General features: G+C 41.3%; 1 protein-coding gene across 7 annotated transcripts in view; it reads right to left on the reverse strand.

Moving 5' to 3' along the window:
* Nucleotides 1-17,850, reverse strand: part of LOC132382540 (serine/threonine-protein kinase Nek8-like) — a 117,335-nt gene that overhangs the window by 48,642 nt on the left and 50,843 nt on the right. For all 7 annotated transcript variants that reach the window (XR_009508384.1, XR_009508383.1, XM_059952844.1 and 4 more), the window contains 3 exons: nt 9,502-9,656; nt 7,378-7,582; nt 3,229-3,373 (listed from right to left, as the gene is read on the reverse strand). Coding sequence is in view for 5 of the 7 variants with exons in the window: in XM_059952844.1 (XP_059808827.1) it covers nt 3,229-3,373; nt 7,378-7,582; nt 9,502-9,656 (505 nt within the window). In the remaining 2 variants the exon portion in view is untranslated. The remainder of the gene's footprint in view (nt 1-3,228; nt 3,374-7,377; nt 7,583-9,501; nt 9,657-17,850) is intronic.

Consider the following 17,850-nt stretch of genomic DNA (forward strand, 5'->3'; position numbering starts at 1 on the left):
TGAAACATCGAAACATACAGTGAAATGTATGCAACACACACAAAATGCTGGAGGAACTCAGCAGGCCAGGCAGCATCTATGGAAAAGCATATAGTTGATGTTTCGGGCTGAAACCCAGCAGCAGGACTGGAGAGAAAAAAAAGATGAGGAGAAGAGTCAAAAGATGGGGTTAGGAGAGGGGAAACAAAAGGTGATAGGTGAAACTGTGTGGGGGAGGGGTGAAGTAAAGAACTGGGAAGTTGTTTAGTGAAAGAGATACAGGGTTTACTTCACCCCTCCTCCTTCCGGTGTTACCTATAACCTTGCGTTTCTCCCTCCCCTCCCCTCAACTTTTCACTCTACTCATCTTTTTTTCTCCAGTCCTACTGAAGAGTCTCAGCCCAAAACATCAAAAGAACTCTTCTTCATAGATGTTGCCTGACCTGCTGAGTCCCTCCAGCATTGCTTTGGATTTCCAGCATCTACAGATCTTCTCTTGTCTGTGAATTGCATCATTTGTGGCAAATCAAGTCAGCAAGGATGGTGCTGGGGGCGGTCCACAAGTGTCACCATGCTCCAACTTACTAACCCTAACCGTATGTCGTTCAGGAAACTGGAGTGCACATGATCGCGAGGAGAACATATAAACTCCTGACAGACAGCAGTGGGAATTGAACACCGATCAGAGATGACTGGCATTGTAAACAATTGTGCTAAACTCTACACCATCAAGCTGCCCCACATGTTGGACTTCAGAGCAAGCAGGTTCAAGTATCAGAGCAGGGATACCATTTTGTAATTGTGCATATCCTTATGGAAACACACTTGAGTACTGTGTGCCGTTTTGGTCTCCTCCTTTGATGTTTTGCTATGGAAAGAATTCAGCATAGGCTCATCAGACTGTGTTTTTGGGATGGTGCAACTGACATATGAAGAGACCTTTGCCAACATCTAGAATAATAGGATGGATCGCTTTGATGGTTATAAAATCCTGTTTAAGAATAAGAAGACTAGCTGTAGGAAGAATGATTCTGATTGTGGGGGAGTCCAGAACTAAGACTCTGTACTCTCTAGAACTCAGAAGGATGAAGAGTGACCTTATTGATACCTATCGAACGGTGGAAGGCCTTGCTCGAGTGGATGTGGAGAGGATGGTTCCTATGGTGGGAGAGTCTAAGACCAGAGGACACAGCCTTAGAATAGAGGGGTGTCCTTTCAGAACGGAGATGAGGAAGAATTTCTTTAGTCAGAGAGTGTTGAATCTGTGGAATTCATTGCCATAGGGGACTGTGGAGGCCAAGTCTATACGAATATTTAAGGAAGAGGTTGATATATTCTTGATAGGCCAAGGCATGAAAGGATTTGGGGAGAAGGCAGGAGTTTGGGGTTGAGAGGGAAAATGTATCAGTCATGAAATGGTGGAGCAGACTCGGCCAATTGGCCTAATTCTGCTCCTATATCTTATGATCTTATGGCAAGGATATTGGTAAATTATTTAAGACCGAGTTGTAGAGAAATGTCTTCATTCAAGGAATTGTGTATCAATTAAATTTTCAACCAAAGAATAGCTTAGGCTAAATCATTGATATTTTTAAGCAGGAGTTAGATACCAGTCTAATGGCTAAAATGACCAAGAAACATAGGGAGAAAGCAGAAACAGTGTACAGAATTTGGATGATCAACCATGATCACATTGAATGACAGAACAAGGTTGAAGGGCCAAATGGCCTACCTTCTGCAGGATTTTTGTCCTGAAACATCGACTGTACTCTTTTCCTAGATGCTGCCTGGCCTGCTGAGTTCCTCCAGCATTTTGTGTGTATTGACCTAACTTCTATGCTTCTATTAAAGTGGAGGGGCAATCTAAATGTGGAACCATATCAAGGGCAGGAAAAAGTGGGGAAAAAATCTCTTTGCATATATTTAAACTTTTAAATGGTATTTTGATTCTAAAAGTAAATTAAATTATTCCAGTAAAGTTTCTACTCGGGTATATTTAATGATTTTCAAAGTCTTTGAATGGTTGTAGTAAGACGCAATATATAGGACCAGACTTAGGCTATTCAGCCCACCAGGTCTGTCGATTAACTATCCCTCTCAATCTCATTCTCCTGCTTCTCGCCACAATCTTGACGCCCTGATTAATCAAGAAACTATCAACCTTTGCTTTAAATGTACCCAATAACTTGGCCTCCACAGATTCACTGCTCTCTCCAATGTCAGCACATATTTTTTTAGATAAGGGGCCCAAAACTGCTTACAATACTCCAAGTGTAGTCTGACCAATGTCTTATTAAGCATCAGCATTACATCCTTGCTTTTATATTCTAGTCCATTTGAAATGGATGCTAATGTTACATTCACCATCCTTACCACCAACTATTAGGGGATCTGGCACAAGGACTCTCAAGTCCCTTTGCAATTTTGATCTTTCAATTTTCTTCCTGTTTAGAAAATAGTCTACAAATTTATTCCTTCTACCAAAGTGCATGATCTTACACTTGACTACATTATATTCCATCTTCCAATTCTTTGCCCATTCTCCCAATCTGTCCCCAAGTCCTTCTGCAGACTCCCTGCTTCCTCAACACTACCTGCCCCTCCACATATCTTCGTATTGTCCACAAACTTGGCCACAAAGCCACTAATTCCGAGATCCAAATCATTGACATACAACGTAAAAATGAAATGGCCCAATGTGGACCCTTGTGGAACACCACCAGTCATTGGCAGCCAACCAGAAAAGGTGCCCTTTATTCCCACTCTTTGCCTCATGTCAGTCAAACATCTATCCACGTTAGTATCTTTCCTGTAATACTAAGGGTTCTTAACTTGTTTAGCAGCCTCATATGCAGCACCTTGTCAAAGGCCTTTTGAAAATCCAAGTATTCCACATCCACTGATTCTCCTTTGTCTATTCTGCTTGATATTTCCTCTAAAAACTCCCACAGATTTGTCAGGCAAGATTTTCCCTAAGGAAACTATGCTGACTTTGGCCTATTTAATCATGTACCTCCCAAGTACCCTGAAACCTCATCCTTACTAATGGAGTCCAGCATCTTCTGAAGTCAGACTAACTGGCCTATAAATTCCTTTCTTCTGCCTCCTTCCCTTCTTAAAGAGTGGAATAATATTTGCAACTTTCCAGTCCTCTGGAACCATTTCAGAACCCAGTGTTTCTTGAAAAATTATTACTAATGTCTCCACAATCTCTTCAGCTATACTAAATAAATCTATTCATGTACATACCTGTTAAGAACATGGTTCCATCTAAGCCACATTTTACATCTTTTATAAAGATCTGCTCCTCAAAAGTTACTTTCATTGGCAAGCAACTATTGTCATCGTTCCCAAGACCTAGTTTGCCAAATTTTCCATTGCCCCATGAAAATACCTGGAATGAAGTAAAACAACCAAATTTAATTGTTTCAACAAAAGAATAAAACCTTAAGACCTAGGAGTGGAATTAGGCCATTTAGTTCATGGAATCTGCTCCGCCATTCCATCATGGCTGACTTATTATCCCTCTCAACCCCATTCTGCTGTCTTCTCCCTGTAACCTTTGATGCCCTGACTAATCAAGAACCTATCAACCTCTGTTTTAAATATACCCAATGACTTGCCTCCATTGCTGTCTCTGGCAATGAACCTCACAGATTTACTACCCTCTTCATTTCTGTTCTATAGGGATGTCCTTCTATTCTGAGGCTATACTCTCTGCTCCTAGACACCTCCACTATAGAAAACATCCTCTTTTATGTCCATTCTATACAGTCCTTGCAATATTTGATAGGTGTCAATGAGATTTCCCTCCCCCGCCAATCTTCTAAGCTCCAGCAAGTACAGTTGGCCCGCCTTATCCGCGAGGGATTGGTTCTGGGACCCCTTGCGGATACCAAATATACGCGGATGCTCAAGTCCCTTATTCAACCTGTCTTAGTGTGGTGGACATTAGGACCCGGCATCAGAGCTCTGAATCAGCACTGTTTCTGTTCACAAAAATAATCATGATCACGATTGAAAATAAAGTGGAAATAATAAAGTGGTCAGAAAGAAATGAAACGCCATCGGTCATTGGAAAAGCGTTAGGCTACGACAGTCAACGATTGGAACAATTTTAAAGGATAAAGTGAAAAAGGCCCTGAGCCGATGAAAGCTACAATTATTACTAAGCAACGCAGTGGTTAAATTATTGGGTTTTTGATCCTCCACATCAACCCGGCTCGGTGGACAGCGCACTCGGGAGCGGTCTGTCACTGGATTGAACCTGGCACTGAAACATACATTCTTAAGTGTTTTATATGCATAGAAAGGTAAATTATATACTATATACTAAGACAAACGTTTGACTAACTGACGCTAAATAATACCAGATGTACCTGTTCCGACTTGCTTAGTAAGAGAACCGATTTTTTTTTTATCCCAATCCACGATAACCCACGCATATCCTCCGGTATACTTTAAATCATCTCTAGATTACTTATAATGCCTAATATAATATAAATGCTATGTAAAATAGTTGTTATACTGCATCATTTAGGGAATAATGACAAGAAAAAAAGGTCTGTACATCTTCGAACAACAAGTTCTGGAAGAGCACTTCCGGGTTTTCGCAATTCACGGTTGGTTGAATTTAAGCATGTGGAATTCGCGGATAAGGAGAGCCGATTGTATTGGCCTAGAGCCGTTCAACACTCCTTATATGCAAACCTTTTCATTCCCAGGATCATTTTCATGGACCTCTCCAGACCCTCTCCAATGACAACACATCCTTTCTTAGATAAGAGGCCCAAAACTGCTTTCAATACTCCAACTGTGATATAACCAACACTTTATAAAGCCTCAGTTATATCTCGAAGATGAAGGATCTTTAACTCAACTAATTTCAGTTTTCCCAGAGTGAGTTAATTAGTTTTGATGTTCAGATTTATGCCGGGACAAACTCAGAAACCAGCAAAGTCAATGGAAATTATTCAGCGGTAATAATTTCATGCTTCAGTTGTGCAAATACAAAGCACAAAGTGTAATAGTCTGCTCTTCACAGAATTTTGGAGTATTTCAACATACAGCCATCCAACTCCATCAACCCCTCCCCCCACCACCCATACTTAAGATAACAGAGCTCTGCTTGAACCTGGTTATTTCTCACCTCATTCAAGATGTTATCCTTTTATTTATTGACTAAATCTAACATTCACCAGCCTTCAGCAATGTTCTAGAAACAATTCAAAATAATTTATTGGCTGGATGAATAGGCACTTGCAGTAATGTAACAGAAGTACAATGTTTTGAGCCTGCACTTTTATGGTTTTCATACAAATTCAAAATTCATAACCATGTTCGCACCAAGTGAAGTAATCTTTTAAATCACTGCAGAATGTATATGTGTGTGCACATGTGTATGTGTGATGTACCTGTGCTTACATGAGAGATAGCGAGGGAGCGTTACTGTGTGTGCGTGTGTGTGTGTGTGTGTGTGTGTGTGTGTGTGTGTGTGTGTGTGTGTGTGTGTGTGTGTGTGTGTGTGTGTGTGTGTGTGTGTGTGTGTGTGTGATAGCGAGAATGCGTTTGAATAAGAGAGTGAGTGGAATGAGTGTAAGTGGAAGAATATGAGTGAGTGAGGGTCAGTGAGTGACAGTGTGAATGAAGGAATATGAGTAAATAAGTGAGATAAGAGAATGAGCGAGTGAGGGTGAGTTAGTGAGAGTGTGAGTGAAAGAATATGAGTGAGTGAGCGAGTGAGGGTGAGTTAGTGTGAGTGAAAGTGAGTGAGTGAGAATGAGTGAAAGAATGAGTAAGTGAATGAGTGAGAGAGAGTGAGTGTGAAGAATGATTGTGTGTGTGTGAGCAAGAGTGAGTGAGAGTGAGTGTGTGAGTGAGAGTGAATGTGAGGTACAGTGAGTACGTGGATGAGTGAAGGAGGGTGAGTGAGGGTACGTGAATGAGTGAGTATGAGTGAGAGAGAGAGTGAGCGAGTATGTATGAGTGAGGGTGTGAGTGTGTGTGTGTAAGTGTTGTATGAGAGAAGAGGCAGAGAGTTTGAGTGCGTAGGTGTATTTGTCAGCAAGTGAATGAACAGATTGAGTCATCAAGAATTTCTAGGATAATTTCAGGTTGTTATCATAATGCTTTTGGGTAGAATCACTGATGTGATGAAAATAAAACCAATAACTTCATCAACATAAATACGATAGGCTGGCTTTTTACAGTTTGCCAAGGAGATAATAAATCTGCCCATTATCTTCCAATGTGAGAACACCAATAATTCCAGTGAACAGAATAAATGGAAGCGACAGAGAATTGGAACCCATCGAGGTGTATAATAGCATCAATAATCTGGCTGAAGATTCATAGCACGTTGGAAATTATGGAGCAATTTTATGATGCAGCATTCACAGTGCAAAGGAACACAAATCTGGAACTTGGGGCACAGAAGTTAAAATTAATGAATGGAAAATTTTGAGCAATGTAGCTGAATTCCCAGTTACATGTGAACACACAATAGCTGGCTGCTCAGATAAGAAAATTGAGCAGAGAGTGTTCAGAAGTACTCATGAACATGAAGACCCCTGGAATACAATACCATAGGTGGAGACTGTTTGACAGGGCATCCAAACGTTGCTGCCTTAAAGGAAGAGTACAGCATTAAACACAGATGCTTCTTGGCAGGAGAAATTAAGGCTGTGAACAATTTTCTGTAATTTTTTTTCAATGTGAAGTAGTTTGCACTCACCTGAGTGAGCCTTTGTTGATGCTCCAATATAACTCCACTTCTTTGCCTAATGAAATGACTGCTGCATCACTTCTGCTCCAGGCATATGCTCCTCATCTTAATGTCATAGACCCTTCCGTTAATGTCAGAATGCAATACAATGACTCTGCCCACCTTTACGTGAACTATATGGCAAGGCAGCCCCAGATCAATCTAGGCACCTCTACCTTTGCTTCTGTGTCCCCAGCATCTGCTTAGCAGCTGCCCCTACAGCATATCTGCCTGTTTATAGTGCACTTTAACTTTAGAATTTTGCACAGGTGTTGAACAATGAATACCAAACAAATTTAAACAGCATGACATATGATAGTTTAAAGTATTGCATTATACATAACTTATGTTTCCAACCATATTTTCAAAGTTTTCTGTCTCATTCCCAAATCTCCCTGTGGTCTTGTCCTACCCTAACTGCATTATCTTTGCTGTCCAAACATCCAAGCTGCATTTTCCATTTTTTTCCCCTCTCTGTCGCACTGAATTTACTGGTGGTGAAGACCAGTAACTCCTCAATTAAAACCAGCAGGAAAATCACACTCAATAGGCTGTTCTTTCCGTGAAAGCTTCTTCTTGCTAAAGACAATAATACTCAGGTTTCTGAAACAAGCACTGGAAGTCAGTTTACTCACCTCGCCATCACCGCTGACACACACCACATGCTGCTGACCACAGGCAATGGCTTGGACATTTACACCGAGCAGGGCCTCAATCAAACAAGGCCTGGAGGTGCTGAAAAAGTCCCCATGCCCCAGGCAGCCTTGGGCTCCATCTCCAGAAGTCATTACAATTCCATTGTCACTGGTAAACACACTGAATCCATGTCCACCACAGGCCCTGAGAAAGGGTAAAGGATTAAATCCTAGGGAGGCACAGAGGGGGGTAGAAACTCCATTTGGACAGCGATATAAAAGCAGTATATCGTCAAGCTGTCATCTTCATCTAATATCCAGTACAGTTGTTTTATGACATCACTAAAACTGAATATCAATTTCTCTAACTTCCAGTAATTTTTCTTTTCTCCTCCTTCTCTCCTTTTCTATTCCCAATTCTGGCTCCCCTCTTCTCCCTTCTCATCTCCTCACCTGCCCATCACCTCCCTCTGGTGCCTCTCCTCCTTCCCTTTCTCTCATGGTCCACACTCCTCCCCCATCAGATTCCTTCTCCAGCCCTTTACTCCTTTTCACCTATCACCTCCCAGCATCTCTCTTCATCCCCCCTGCCTGCATTTACCTTCCCCCTCGCCTGACTTCACCTATTGCCTGCCTGCTTGCACTCCCCCGAGGTCCCCCCCACCTCCTTATTCTGGCTTTGTCCCTCTTCCTTTTCAGTCCTGATGAAGGGTTGCAGCCCAAAATGTCGACTGTTCGTTCCTCTATATCAGGGGTTCCCAACCCTTTTAAGGCTATTAAGCAAGGCGCCCATGGACCTCAGGTTGGGAACCCTTGCTCTACATAGATGTTGCCTGACCAGCTGAGTTCCTCCAGCATGTTGTGTGTGACAGGCTGGATAGCTGGGAGGAATGTTGCAATAATCCTTATTTTGTATTATTGTCCAAGATGAATTTTGATCCATAACCTCCTGAATGTATGTATGCCTGTACACAAACACACAGAAATGTTTTCCTCCCCACCCTCTCATTACTACAAACACAAGCTCCCCTTTTTCACTTCCAGTCTCTTCATTTGCCAGAGGATTTACCCTACCTCCTGACTGACTCATAATTGCTCAGCTCTCTCTCTTTCTTCCAAGTGTGAACATCCCCTTTGTTTTATTCCACCCTTCACAAAAAGAGCAACAGAATCAGTGCGCATGGATTGAGACTTCTTTCCCAGTGCGGAAATGACTAGTACGAGGGGGCATAACTTTAACGTGTTGGGAGGAAAGTAGGGGGCGGGGATGCCAGAAGCAGCTCTTTTTCTAAAAACATAGAAAGTGGTAGATGCAAGGAACATACCTTCGTGGGTAGTGGTAGAGACAGACACACTCGGGACATTTAAGAGACTCTTAGATACGCACGTGGATGAAAGAAAAAATGGTTTATGTGAGAAAGAAGGGTTAGATTGATCTTGGAGTAGGTTAAAGGGTCAGCACAATATCGTGGGTCAAACAGCATGTGCTGCGTGCACTGTTCTAGCACTGGATCATCTTCTCCCAAGCAACCTGGGGTTAGACGGAGACTTACTGAAAAACAAATTCCCCACGGAAGCTTTATTCTCCCATTCCTCAGATTTTAATTCCATTTCTCCAGTAGTCATAATTAAAGTCAAGCAGTGGAATTTTGCTATAAGCAACGTGTCTGTTGAGTAAGTTCTCCCTACACAACAATAATGAAAATGAGAATAGATCTCTCCACAGGGACTAACACTTCATATCATAGATGTTCACTCCACTAGTCTTTTCAATATTTTGTTTGAATCCCAGATTTAGTTTTAAACAGGAAGCAAACGTGGTCTTTTGTTGAAAACGCTTTATCCATTTTGTGAATCTCCCAGTGACTACTGTGAGAAGAATGGGAAAAGCATTTGCTTATAAAACGGTTCCAGCAGGGTGAGATTGATCCAAAAGGGAAAATAACAGAGACGGAATAATTTACTGGCCAATACTCATCTGAAACACTGCTAACTTTCATCATGTTGAATAGCACATAATGCCCAACTATAAGACTAGGAGATAAATCTGCCATTCATGTCTTTTTTCTTCACAGGCTGCCTTGGTCTACAGCCTCTGAACCTTGTGCTCGTAAACTTTATTACCTGGCAATAAACTTTCCTTTGAGGGCTTCCACCAGCTGGGGTCGTGAACGTGATTGCTGGTCTCCATGACCAAGCTGGCCTTTCAGATTGCTTCCCCATGTGTACACAGCTCTCTCTGCAGCGACTGCTATCATGTGAGTGTCAGATATAGCGACCTGGAAGGGACATACAGAGACTGTGTAAAATTTTCTTCAGACTCATCAGTTTAGAAGCAGGAAGGTATACCTCAAAGTATGTCAGAACTCTTGTTTATATTTAGGGATTCAGCATGATGACAGGCCCTTCTGGCTCATGAGACCGTGCTGGCCCAATTAACCTGCCAACTGAGGAAACTGTAGGACTCAGAAGAAACCCACATGGTCATGGGGAGAATGTACAAATTCCTCGCAGACTGCAGTGAAATTGAACCACTGTAATAGAGATATGCTTATGCTACTGTGCAATTCAATATATTTGTACACCATACTAGATACTGTGAATGGTGACCATTCACACAAATAAGTGTGATCAGCAACTGTAAAACAACCGGGATTCTCATTCAATACAGGAACAGTTGGACGATTCTGCTCCACATACTGTATGTAATGTACAGCAAGAGCATACAGCAACTATCACTGTATGCACACAGGTGCTATATGCGACCCGAGGTTTTGGATGCAGCTTGGGTGCCCTGGACAAACCCTCATTACTTACTTACTGCCAATTATGCCTTTGGCGTTTAGACCAGCAATGAAGGTTCGCCATCTCTGGCGGTGTCCAGGGCACCTTCTTGGTTTTCACACAAGTCCCGGGTGGAGACTCAGGAATACCATCCGATTCAGATGCAGGAGGATTCTTCACTGGTGTTTCTGTAACAATTTTGTTTTTACCAGTCAGGGTTGTGAGCCCTCAGACGAAACCCCTGAACCTGGAGGACCAGTGGGCCACTCTTAGTCTGGCCTCTACCGTTTGATCTGTTTGGCAAACCATAAAGCCCTGACACCAGCCAGCAAAACTCTCTGGGTTATTGAGGCACGCATGCCTCCAAACCATGACGAGGTCGTGGTCCTCTTGGAGGCAAACTCTGACTACAATATTCTTATCCACGCCCAGAGACATGAAGGATTATCAATAAAGGATCAGCTACCCAATCCACAATATGGTTAGTAAGGTTTAGGACTAGACAGGGCATTAGATACTTCCATGGATTTTCCCTCCACATATGTCCCCTCATTCCATCTTCAAGAGAACGTGTGCCTACTGTATATGCATACAGGCACTGACACACCAGGCCAACTTGGAGTTCCCCAGCAACAAAAGTAACACGGATTTGTCCAGAGCTCTTCACCATTCTCAGAATATCGTAGAGAATCTTTGGACAACTGCAGTAACCAATGTGAATAATCCAAACTTCCTCAAATGAACAAGTGACCCATTAGTCTGCTGATGGTGGCCACAGGGACTGGGTCACCACATAATCATGTTACATCATAGAAACCCACTTATCCCACCACTGGGTTTTGTTGGCTCTTTATAGACCAGTCCAATTAATTCCAATTCTCTGCTCTTCCCTCAGAGTCCTGGAAGTTATTTTATCTCAAGTGACTGTCCAATACCCTTCTAAAATCTCTGACTTACTCTGTTGCCAGAACATTCCAGATCACAGCTACTGTTTCTTATAAGATCTGTATCATCTGCCCAACATCCTGAATCTGTGCCACTTTGTCCTAAAGCCGATCACTAATAGGAACAGTATCTCTCTATCTAACATGTCCAAATCAACTTCCTGTATAACGCATCAAATCTCCTATCTTCTTCACTCCAAGGAGAGTAACTCCTGCTTATCCAGTGTAACCCATGAGCTAAATCATCTCATCCATCGCAAGTCACTCTTGCACCCACAGGATTTTCATGGTCTTGTTAACATAGGGCCACCAGAAAATGAATGTATCTGTCTTCAAGCAATATTTTCATATGTACAAGACTATTCTTGACCATGGGATGTTGCTAAGAGTTTTTCTTGTAGCTAGTAAAGTGCTTTTGAATTGCTGTCACCATTATAAAGCAGAAAAGGCAGCATCCACATTGTGCATAGAAAGGTCCCATAAACTGTAATACAATAGTGTCTGGATAATCTGCTTATATCTGGATATATGGTAGAGGGACAACATGATGGACATAGCGGTTAGCACAATGCTCTATGGTGCCAGCAACTGCCGATCCGGGTTCAATTCCCACCGTTGACGGTAAGGAGTTTGTAAGTTCTCCCCATGACCGTGTGAGTTTCCTCCCAGATTCCAAGGATGTACAGATGAGGATTAGTAAGTTGTGGGATGTTGGCGCTGGAAGCCTGGCGACGCGCGTGGGCTGCCACTCCCTCCCCCAGCCAGTGCTTGGACTATGTTGGTCATTGACACAAACAACACATTTCACTGTATGTTTTGATGTACATGTGATAAATAAAGATAATCCGACTCGATGCAACACATGTTGAGGGAGAAGTATTGGACTTGACATCATGGAGAATTTCCTTGGTCTTCCTTGCGTTGCACTGCAGGATCTATTACACCCAAATGTGTCTGACATTTCTCCCTTATATGAACAGGCATACTGAGCATCTCAGCCAAGGGGGAAAATAAACATTGCAACAATGTAACACCCTGTCAGTACCTCTCTGGTGTGTCATTTTAAATTATAAACCTAAGTCCTGAAGTAGGGCTGGAATACCCAACTTCCTTACCCTAATAATCTCGAAAACAAAGTAATTCCTGACAAATCCAGCAATACTGAACCATTTCACTAATTTTTAAAAATAATTCATCAATTTGATTAAATCTAACTTTTCACAATTTATTTATAGAAATAATTTGAGAATTAGATAAAGGAAATTCTCAAAGGGGAAAAACATTCATCAACAATTTGACAAAATGCAGGAGTTCTGATAAATCTCACATCAGAAACCATTTTACTAAGTGTTGATCATTAAACTCCAAGAGCCGGCTCATTAAATGGTCAGCATGGAAAGAGAATTTGCATTACACTAGGCAATTGGTGACATTATTATCTACATATTTCAAAAGCATCGCTAGTTTTTGCGGAGCTGGTTAATGCACAAGCTTTCAAACATGAAATGATTTTGATAGTTTATTGCTCTTTTAATCAGACTATTTATCTGGGATATAACCACTCTGCTCTCTAAAGTGAAATAAGACTCAAGTTAATTTCTGATCGGTGTAGTAGCCTCACTGGAAGTATTATCCAATACCGCATAACTGTTAATATTAAAGAGGATTTCATAACGAAATACTATTAATCAGAGCCTTGAATTTACAATGAGAATGATAGTCAGTGGAGCATGCACAGCAGTGGTTAAACATGGAAATCAGGAAGTTATTGAGAAATCCTGCTCCCTTCACGGGATGTGTTATTAGTGTTCAACAATAGAGTGGGCAATGAAAAAATACAAGAGTAGCAGCATTTACATTGCATCCTCAGAATGTCCCAAATGCTCTTACTTTTCTATTTTTTCTAGTAGCCACTGCTGTTTCATGGGATATGTGGCAGCCAACTTGAACACATTGAAATAAACCATGAAAGAGATAAGAAATGTTTGTAGTAATGTTTGTTGGATAATAGATTTTGGCTGAAATATTAAGGAGACCTCTTTTTCTCTTCTTCAGAATAGTGTCTTGTATCCTTCACATTCACCTGAGAGTGCAGACGGGTCTTGTATCTGCCTGAAAGCAACTCGTTGGTGGATACGGATGCAGAGGGAACAGATTTGAAGTTTGCACAATGGTTGGAAGTACAATGAACAGAGAGGAGGAATGGGATAGATTTCAATAAAACATACATATAGATGGGGTGGGGGGGGGGCAACATGGTGGCATAGCGGTTAGCATAATGCTATTAAAGTGCCAGAGACACAGGTTCAGATCTGTACATTTCCCCCCTATACTGCATGGGTTTCCTCCAGCTGCTGCAATTGCCTCTGATATTCCAAAGACGTATGGGTTAATTGGTCACATGGGTGTAATGGGGTGGGGCAGTCTTGTTGGGCAAATAAAATAAATTTTAAAAATGAAGGCTGGTGGAGGAGCTAGACATGCAGCAGTTGAAATTATAACAGAGGAAGTGCAAGGAGATTCACGCTGGTGAGAAGAATGAGGAACTGAACAATTCTAAAGGAGCTGAAGGAAGTAAAAAAGCCTAGTGCATATATTTGTGTCTTTTAGAGGTGGGGAGGTTAGAGAGGGGGGAGGAAGAAGTGGGAGAGGGAGGAGGGAAGAACAGGTGGGAGACCGGGGAAAGGTGGGAGAGGAGGGGGAAGAGGTGGGAAAGGGGGGAGATAGGAGGGGGGGAGAGTTAACATTTCAGGTATCTGATGAATGGTTATTGACCTAAAATATTAACCCAGTTTTTCTCTTTACAGACACTGCCTGATCTGCTTGAGTATTTTCACCATTTTCAGAGTTTATTGCAGATTTCCAACATCTGCAGTTCTTTAATTGTAAATGTCATTATTCTGTATAAGCATGCGACTGGATGTAAACACCAATGTTTAAGGCAATGGATTAATGCTGGCATTATACAGGAGGCTGTCACCCAGATATTCATTCGTAACTTTGAAAGGAAACCACTTGTAAAATGAGGGGGAGAAGACCACCTCTGATCACCAATACTTGATCTATACACTGGCAGCTAGTTGACTGACCCTCCCACAGGCAGCTGAAGACAAATTTCTCCCTTGATGTCTTTTTATATGTCAAGTGACACAATAAACAAAAATGGAAGTTCAGGCTTTAGATATTTCCTTTTGTAAGAACTCCCACTCTTAGAAGCAGATCATTAAACTTAACAGATAACAGAATGAACATTACATTCCCGCTCCCAGTTTGAGGATACAACCTGGAACTAATGTTTGCAACCTCTGACCCCCCTGGTGTTTGCTTTTCTCAACCAAATCTCTTTCTTGCTGATATATTTGTTAAAGGGTGCAAGGTTAACAATAATAAAGAAATATAAATAGCAACGCACTACCTCATTTTCACACTGGTAACTCTTAAGCCCAGAGACGAGATCAGTGGCACAAGAATGTCGCCCCACTATAGGAAGGATGTTGAGGTTTTGGAGAGGGTGCAGAAGAGGTTTATTAGGATGCCGCCTGGTTGAAAGGGCATGTGCTATCACGAGAAGCTGGCCAAACTTGGGTTGTTTTCTTTGGAGCAGCAGAAGCTAAGGGGAGATCTGATAGGTTTATAAGATTATGAGAGACATAGATAGAGTAGACAGGGAGTATCTTGTTTCCCTGCGATGGAATGTCTAATTACAGAAAGCGTGCATTGAAGGTGAGAAGGGGTAGGTTGAAAGGGGATGTGAGGGGTAACTTTTTTCACTCAGAGAGTGGTGGATGCCTGTAATTCATTGCCTTGTATGGTGGTACAGGCAAGTAGATTAGAGGCTTTTAAGAGATGCTTAGACAGGCACATGAACATGAGGAAGATTGAGTGACATGTACATAGTGTAGGTAGAAGGGATTAGTTTTTGGGCTTTTTTGATTTGATTTTTAGCTGATTTGGCACAACACTGAGGGCCGAAGGGCCTGTTCCTTTGCTGTACTGTTCTACGTTCTAAGACCTTAAATCGCCAGGGCTAGGCAGATTAATAGATCGGCACAAACTAGATGGGCTAAAGGGCCTGTGTCTACAAGTCTAAGAACAGAGCATTCACCTAAAAGGATCACCATGAAATTTAGTCACGTTGTACTGCATTTTTTTGTGGCGTCACACATTTGAAGATCTAAAGATTGTGCCTTCCCTAAAACCCGGCAGTAACCTGATCAAAACATTTTGTAAAAAATTGTGTTACTTCACTTCCTTTAATTCTTCAAAGCATTGGTTGTAAAAGTATTAGGAAAAAAAGTCATCTTGATTGGAGGCCGAATGTCATGTGGAATACATCCAATCAGAGCTGGCAACTCTACCCTGGGGTCCCTGTGCCACAAGCAACATTATTTACAGCTCAGCCCTGAGTAATTCTTCTCTGGAGGTTTTCACCAGCTCCTCTCCATTCACAGCTGTGTAGCACATCCCAAAGTAATCAAGTTTCAACCAATTCAGGAGGCCAAAAGAAATGCAAAATCCTATTTTGCATATAAATTATTTATGAAATTCACACTAAGTACAGCAGTGCAATAATTCAAGTACACCACAAACCAAAGCAGGAGTGTGCATGCTGTGCAAAGCAGCAGCTACAACACTGCTAATTCCTGGGTCATCTCTCCCTCTACTGGTGAAAGAGCCAAGCACACTCTGAGAGAAATTGACTGTTAGATGTAGCTCAGGGGGCAGGGCTCCTCCTGTTGGATGAGGGAAAATAACCATATCCACAGCATTTACTTTCCAGATCAATGCCTCCATGTTTTTCAGTCACTTGACATTCAAAACCAATTGTACATTTGTTAAAAAGTTGACTTATTAATAATTGGGCACAAGAAAAAAGTTAATTTTGTAATTTATAAAATACTTCAGTCTTGATTTTTTTTTTCATTGCATTGACAATATAATCTAAAAATACAGACATTCTTAAAAGAAAGTTACTGAGAAGACTAAACTCATCATCTTTAACTTGTCATAAACTCCATCTTCAAGGCACTTCCTCTATTCCTCTTTCTAGAAGCTGCCTGATATTGAACTAGACTATCAACAACCTCATTGGTCATATTTAAGCCAGACCAATCAATCAACCTTACATTGTGTCACCATTATAATTAACTGCTCCACCTTCACAACATCCCCACCTCAGCTGATTCTCACAAGAGCAGTGGACTTCAGGAAGAGGAAGTTAAGGGAATACACACCAGTCCTCACTGAATGGTCAGCAGTGGAAAAAGGTGAGCAGTATCAAGTTCTTGGGTGAAAAGACTAAACAGTGGTATTCATCATTAAGGACCCCCAAAACCCAGGACATGTCCTCTTCTCTGTCTTCACATTACTACCACATTGAGGAAGTACAGGAGTCTTAAGATAAATATATATATATATATTCACTTTAAGGTTTGTAACTTATAACCAATGTGCATGCTGATCTTCTCTGGCACCTGGTTAAATTTCTCAATCTCTAATTTCTTCTAGCCTCGTAACCCTTCAAGGTGGCTGCACTCTGATCTGGCCTCTTGTACATACCTGAAATTACGTGGCTTCTATTTGTGACATTAGCTCTAACTTCTGGAATTCTTTATATAAACTTCTGCACCTCTTTTAAAAAAAAACATCCAGTTGACCAAGATTTTGGTAGTTTGCTTCCATGCCTCAAGTAATTTGACCCCTTTGAGTTATTGGACATATTTGAGGCTGAGACTAAGGGAAGCCAATAACTATGGAAATGGATGGAAATTAAAATTAGAGTTGGATATGCCATGGACTCATGGAATTGCAGAAGAGACTCAAGGAGCTATATGGTCTGTTACTGCTCCTGATGTTATCATCTTATTGAAACAACATCAGTGGAGCATTGCTAAGTAAATCGTGAGAGTGCCTATTAACCAAAAGTACTTTAAAAGTATTCATACTGCAATTATTTCCCAATTTTACCCAAAATGATGATTTCTCTCCTACGCAATGGTCAAAGCTACTCACCATCAATAAAACTCTCCCAGCAACAGCAAATAACCTCCAACTAACCTATGACTGACTGAGAAAAATTAGACCTTATGAGATAGATTAAATTCAGATGTGTTTTAGCTGCAGAATAATGCATTATGCATATTAACTGATATAATTAAAGTTGAGTTCATCCTCTGATTTGCCATGGGACATCCCAAGATAACAGTAAAGTGTATAATGAGAATATTATAATATGCATGCTTAATTTGAGTAAAAGGTGGGGGAGGCGAGGGATGTAAGAGTTGCTATTACAAAGCATTGACTCTTGGAGAAAATATCCAATACAATGTGGCATTACATGTTATTACGGGTGAGAAAAGTTTGACTCTGGGTTACATTGTTCAGTCATTGCTAGAGTAATGGCTGCCAGTATACACTCTTCCTGATATTCAATTTCTTTGAAATTGATGAAACAGCACATCTGGGATAAAAGAACACGCACCTGCTTGGGAAGCAGTCAAAGGCAATTCTGGACAATATCTCCACAAATCTTATATATCTAAAAACTAAGCACATTTTACCAACCCATCAACTATTTAGGTTTAAGCAATATGCTTCAGGAGATACCTGTGTGATTGAGCACTTTATGTACGTTGACTTTGTATACTGGAGGAGGAAGAATGAAGCAAGATAGTACTTTTTTAACTGATAACTTCCTGGAAATTTAATTACACAACACAGCATTATGTAGCTGAAGCTATGGACT

This window comes from Hypanus sabinus, chromosome 28 (assembly GCF_030144855.1).
Source record: "Hypanus sabinus isolate sHypSab1 chromosome 28, sHypSab1.hap1, whole genome shotgun sequence".
In the NCBI taxonomy this organism is placed as follows: domain Eukaryota; kingdom Metazoa; phylum Chordata; class Chondrichthyes; order Myliobatiformes; family Dasyatidae; genus Hypanus; species Hypanus sabinus.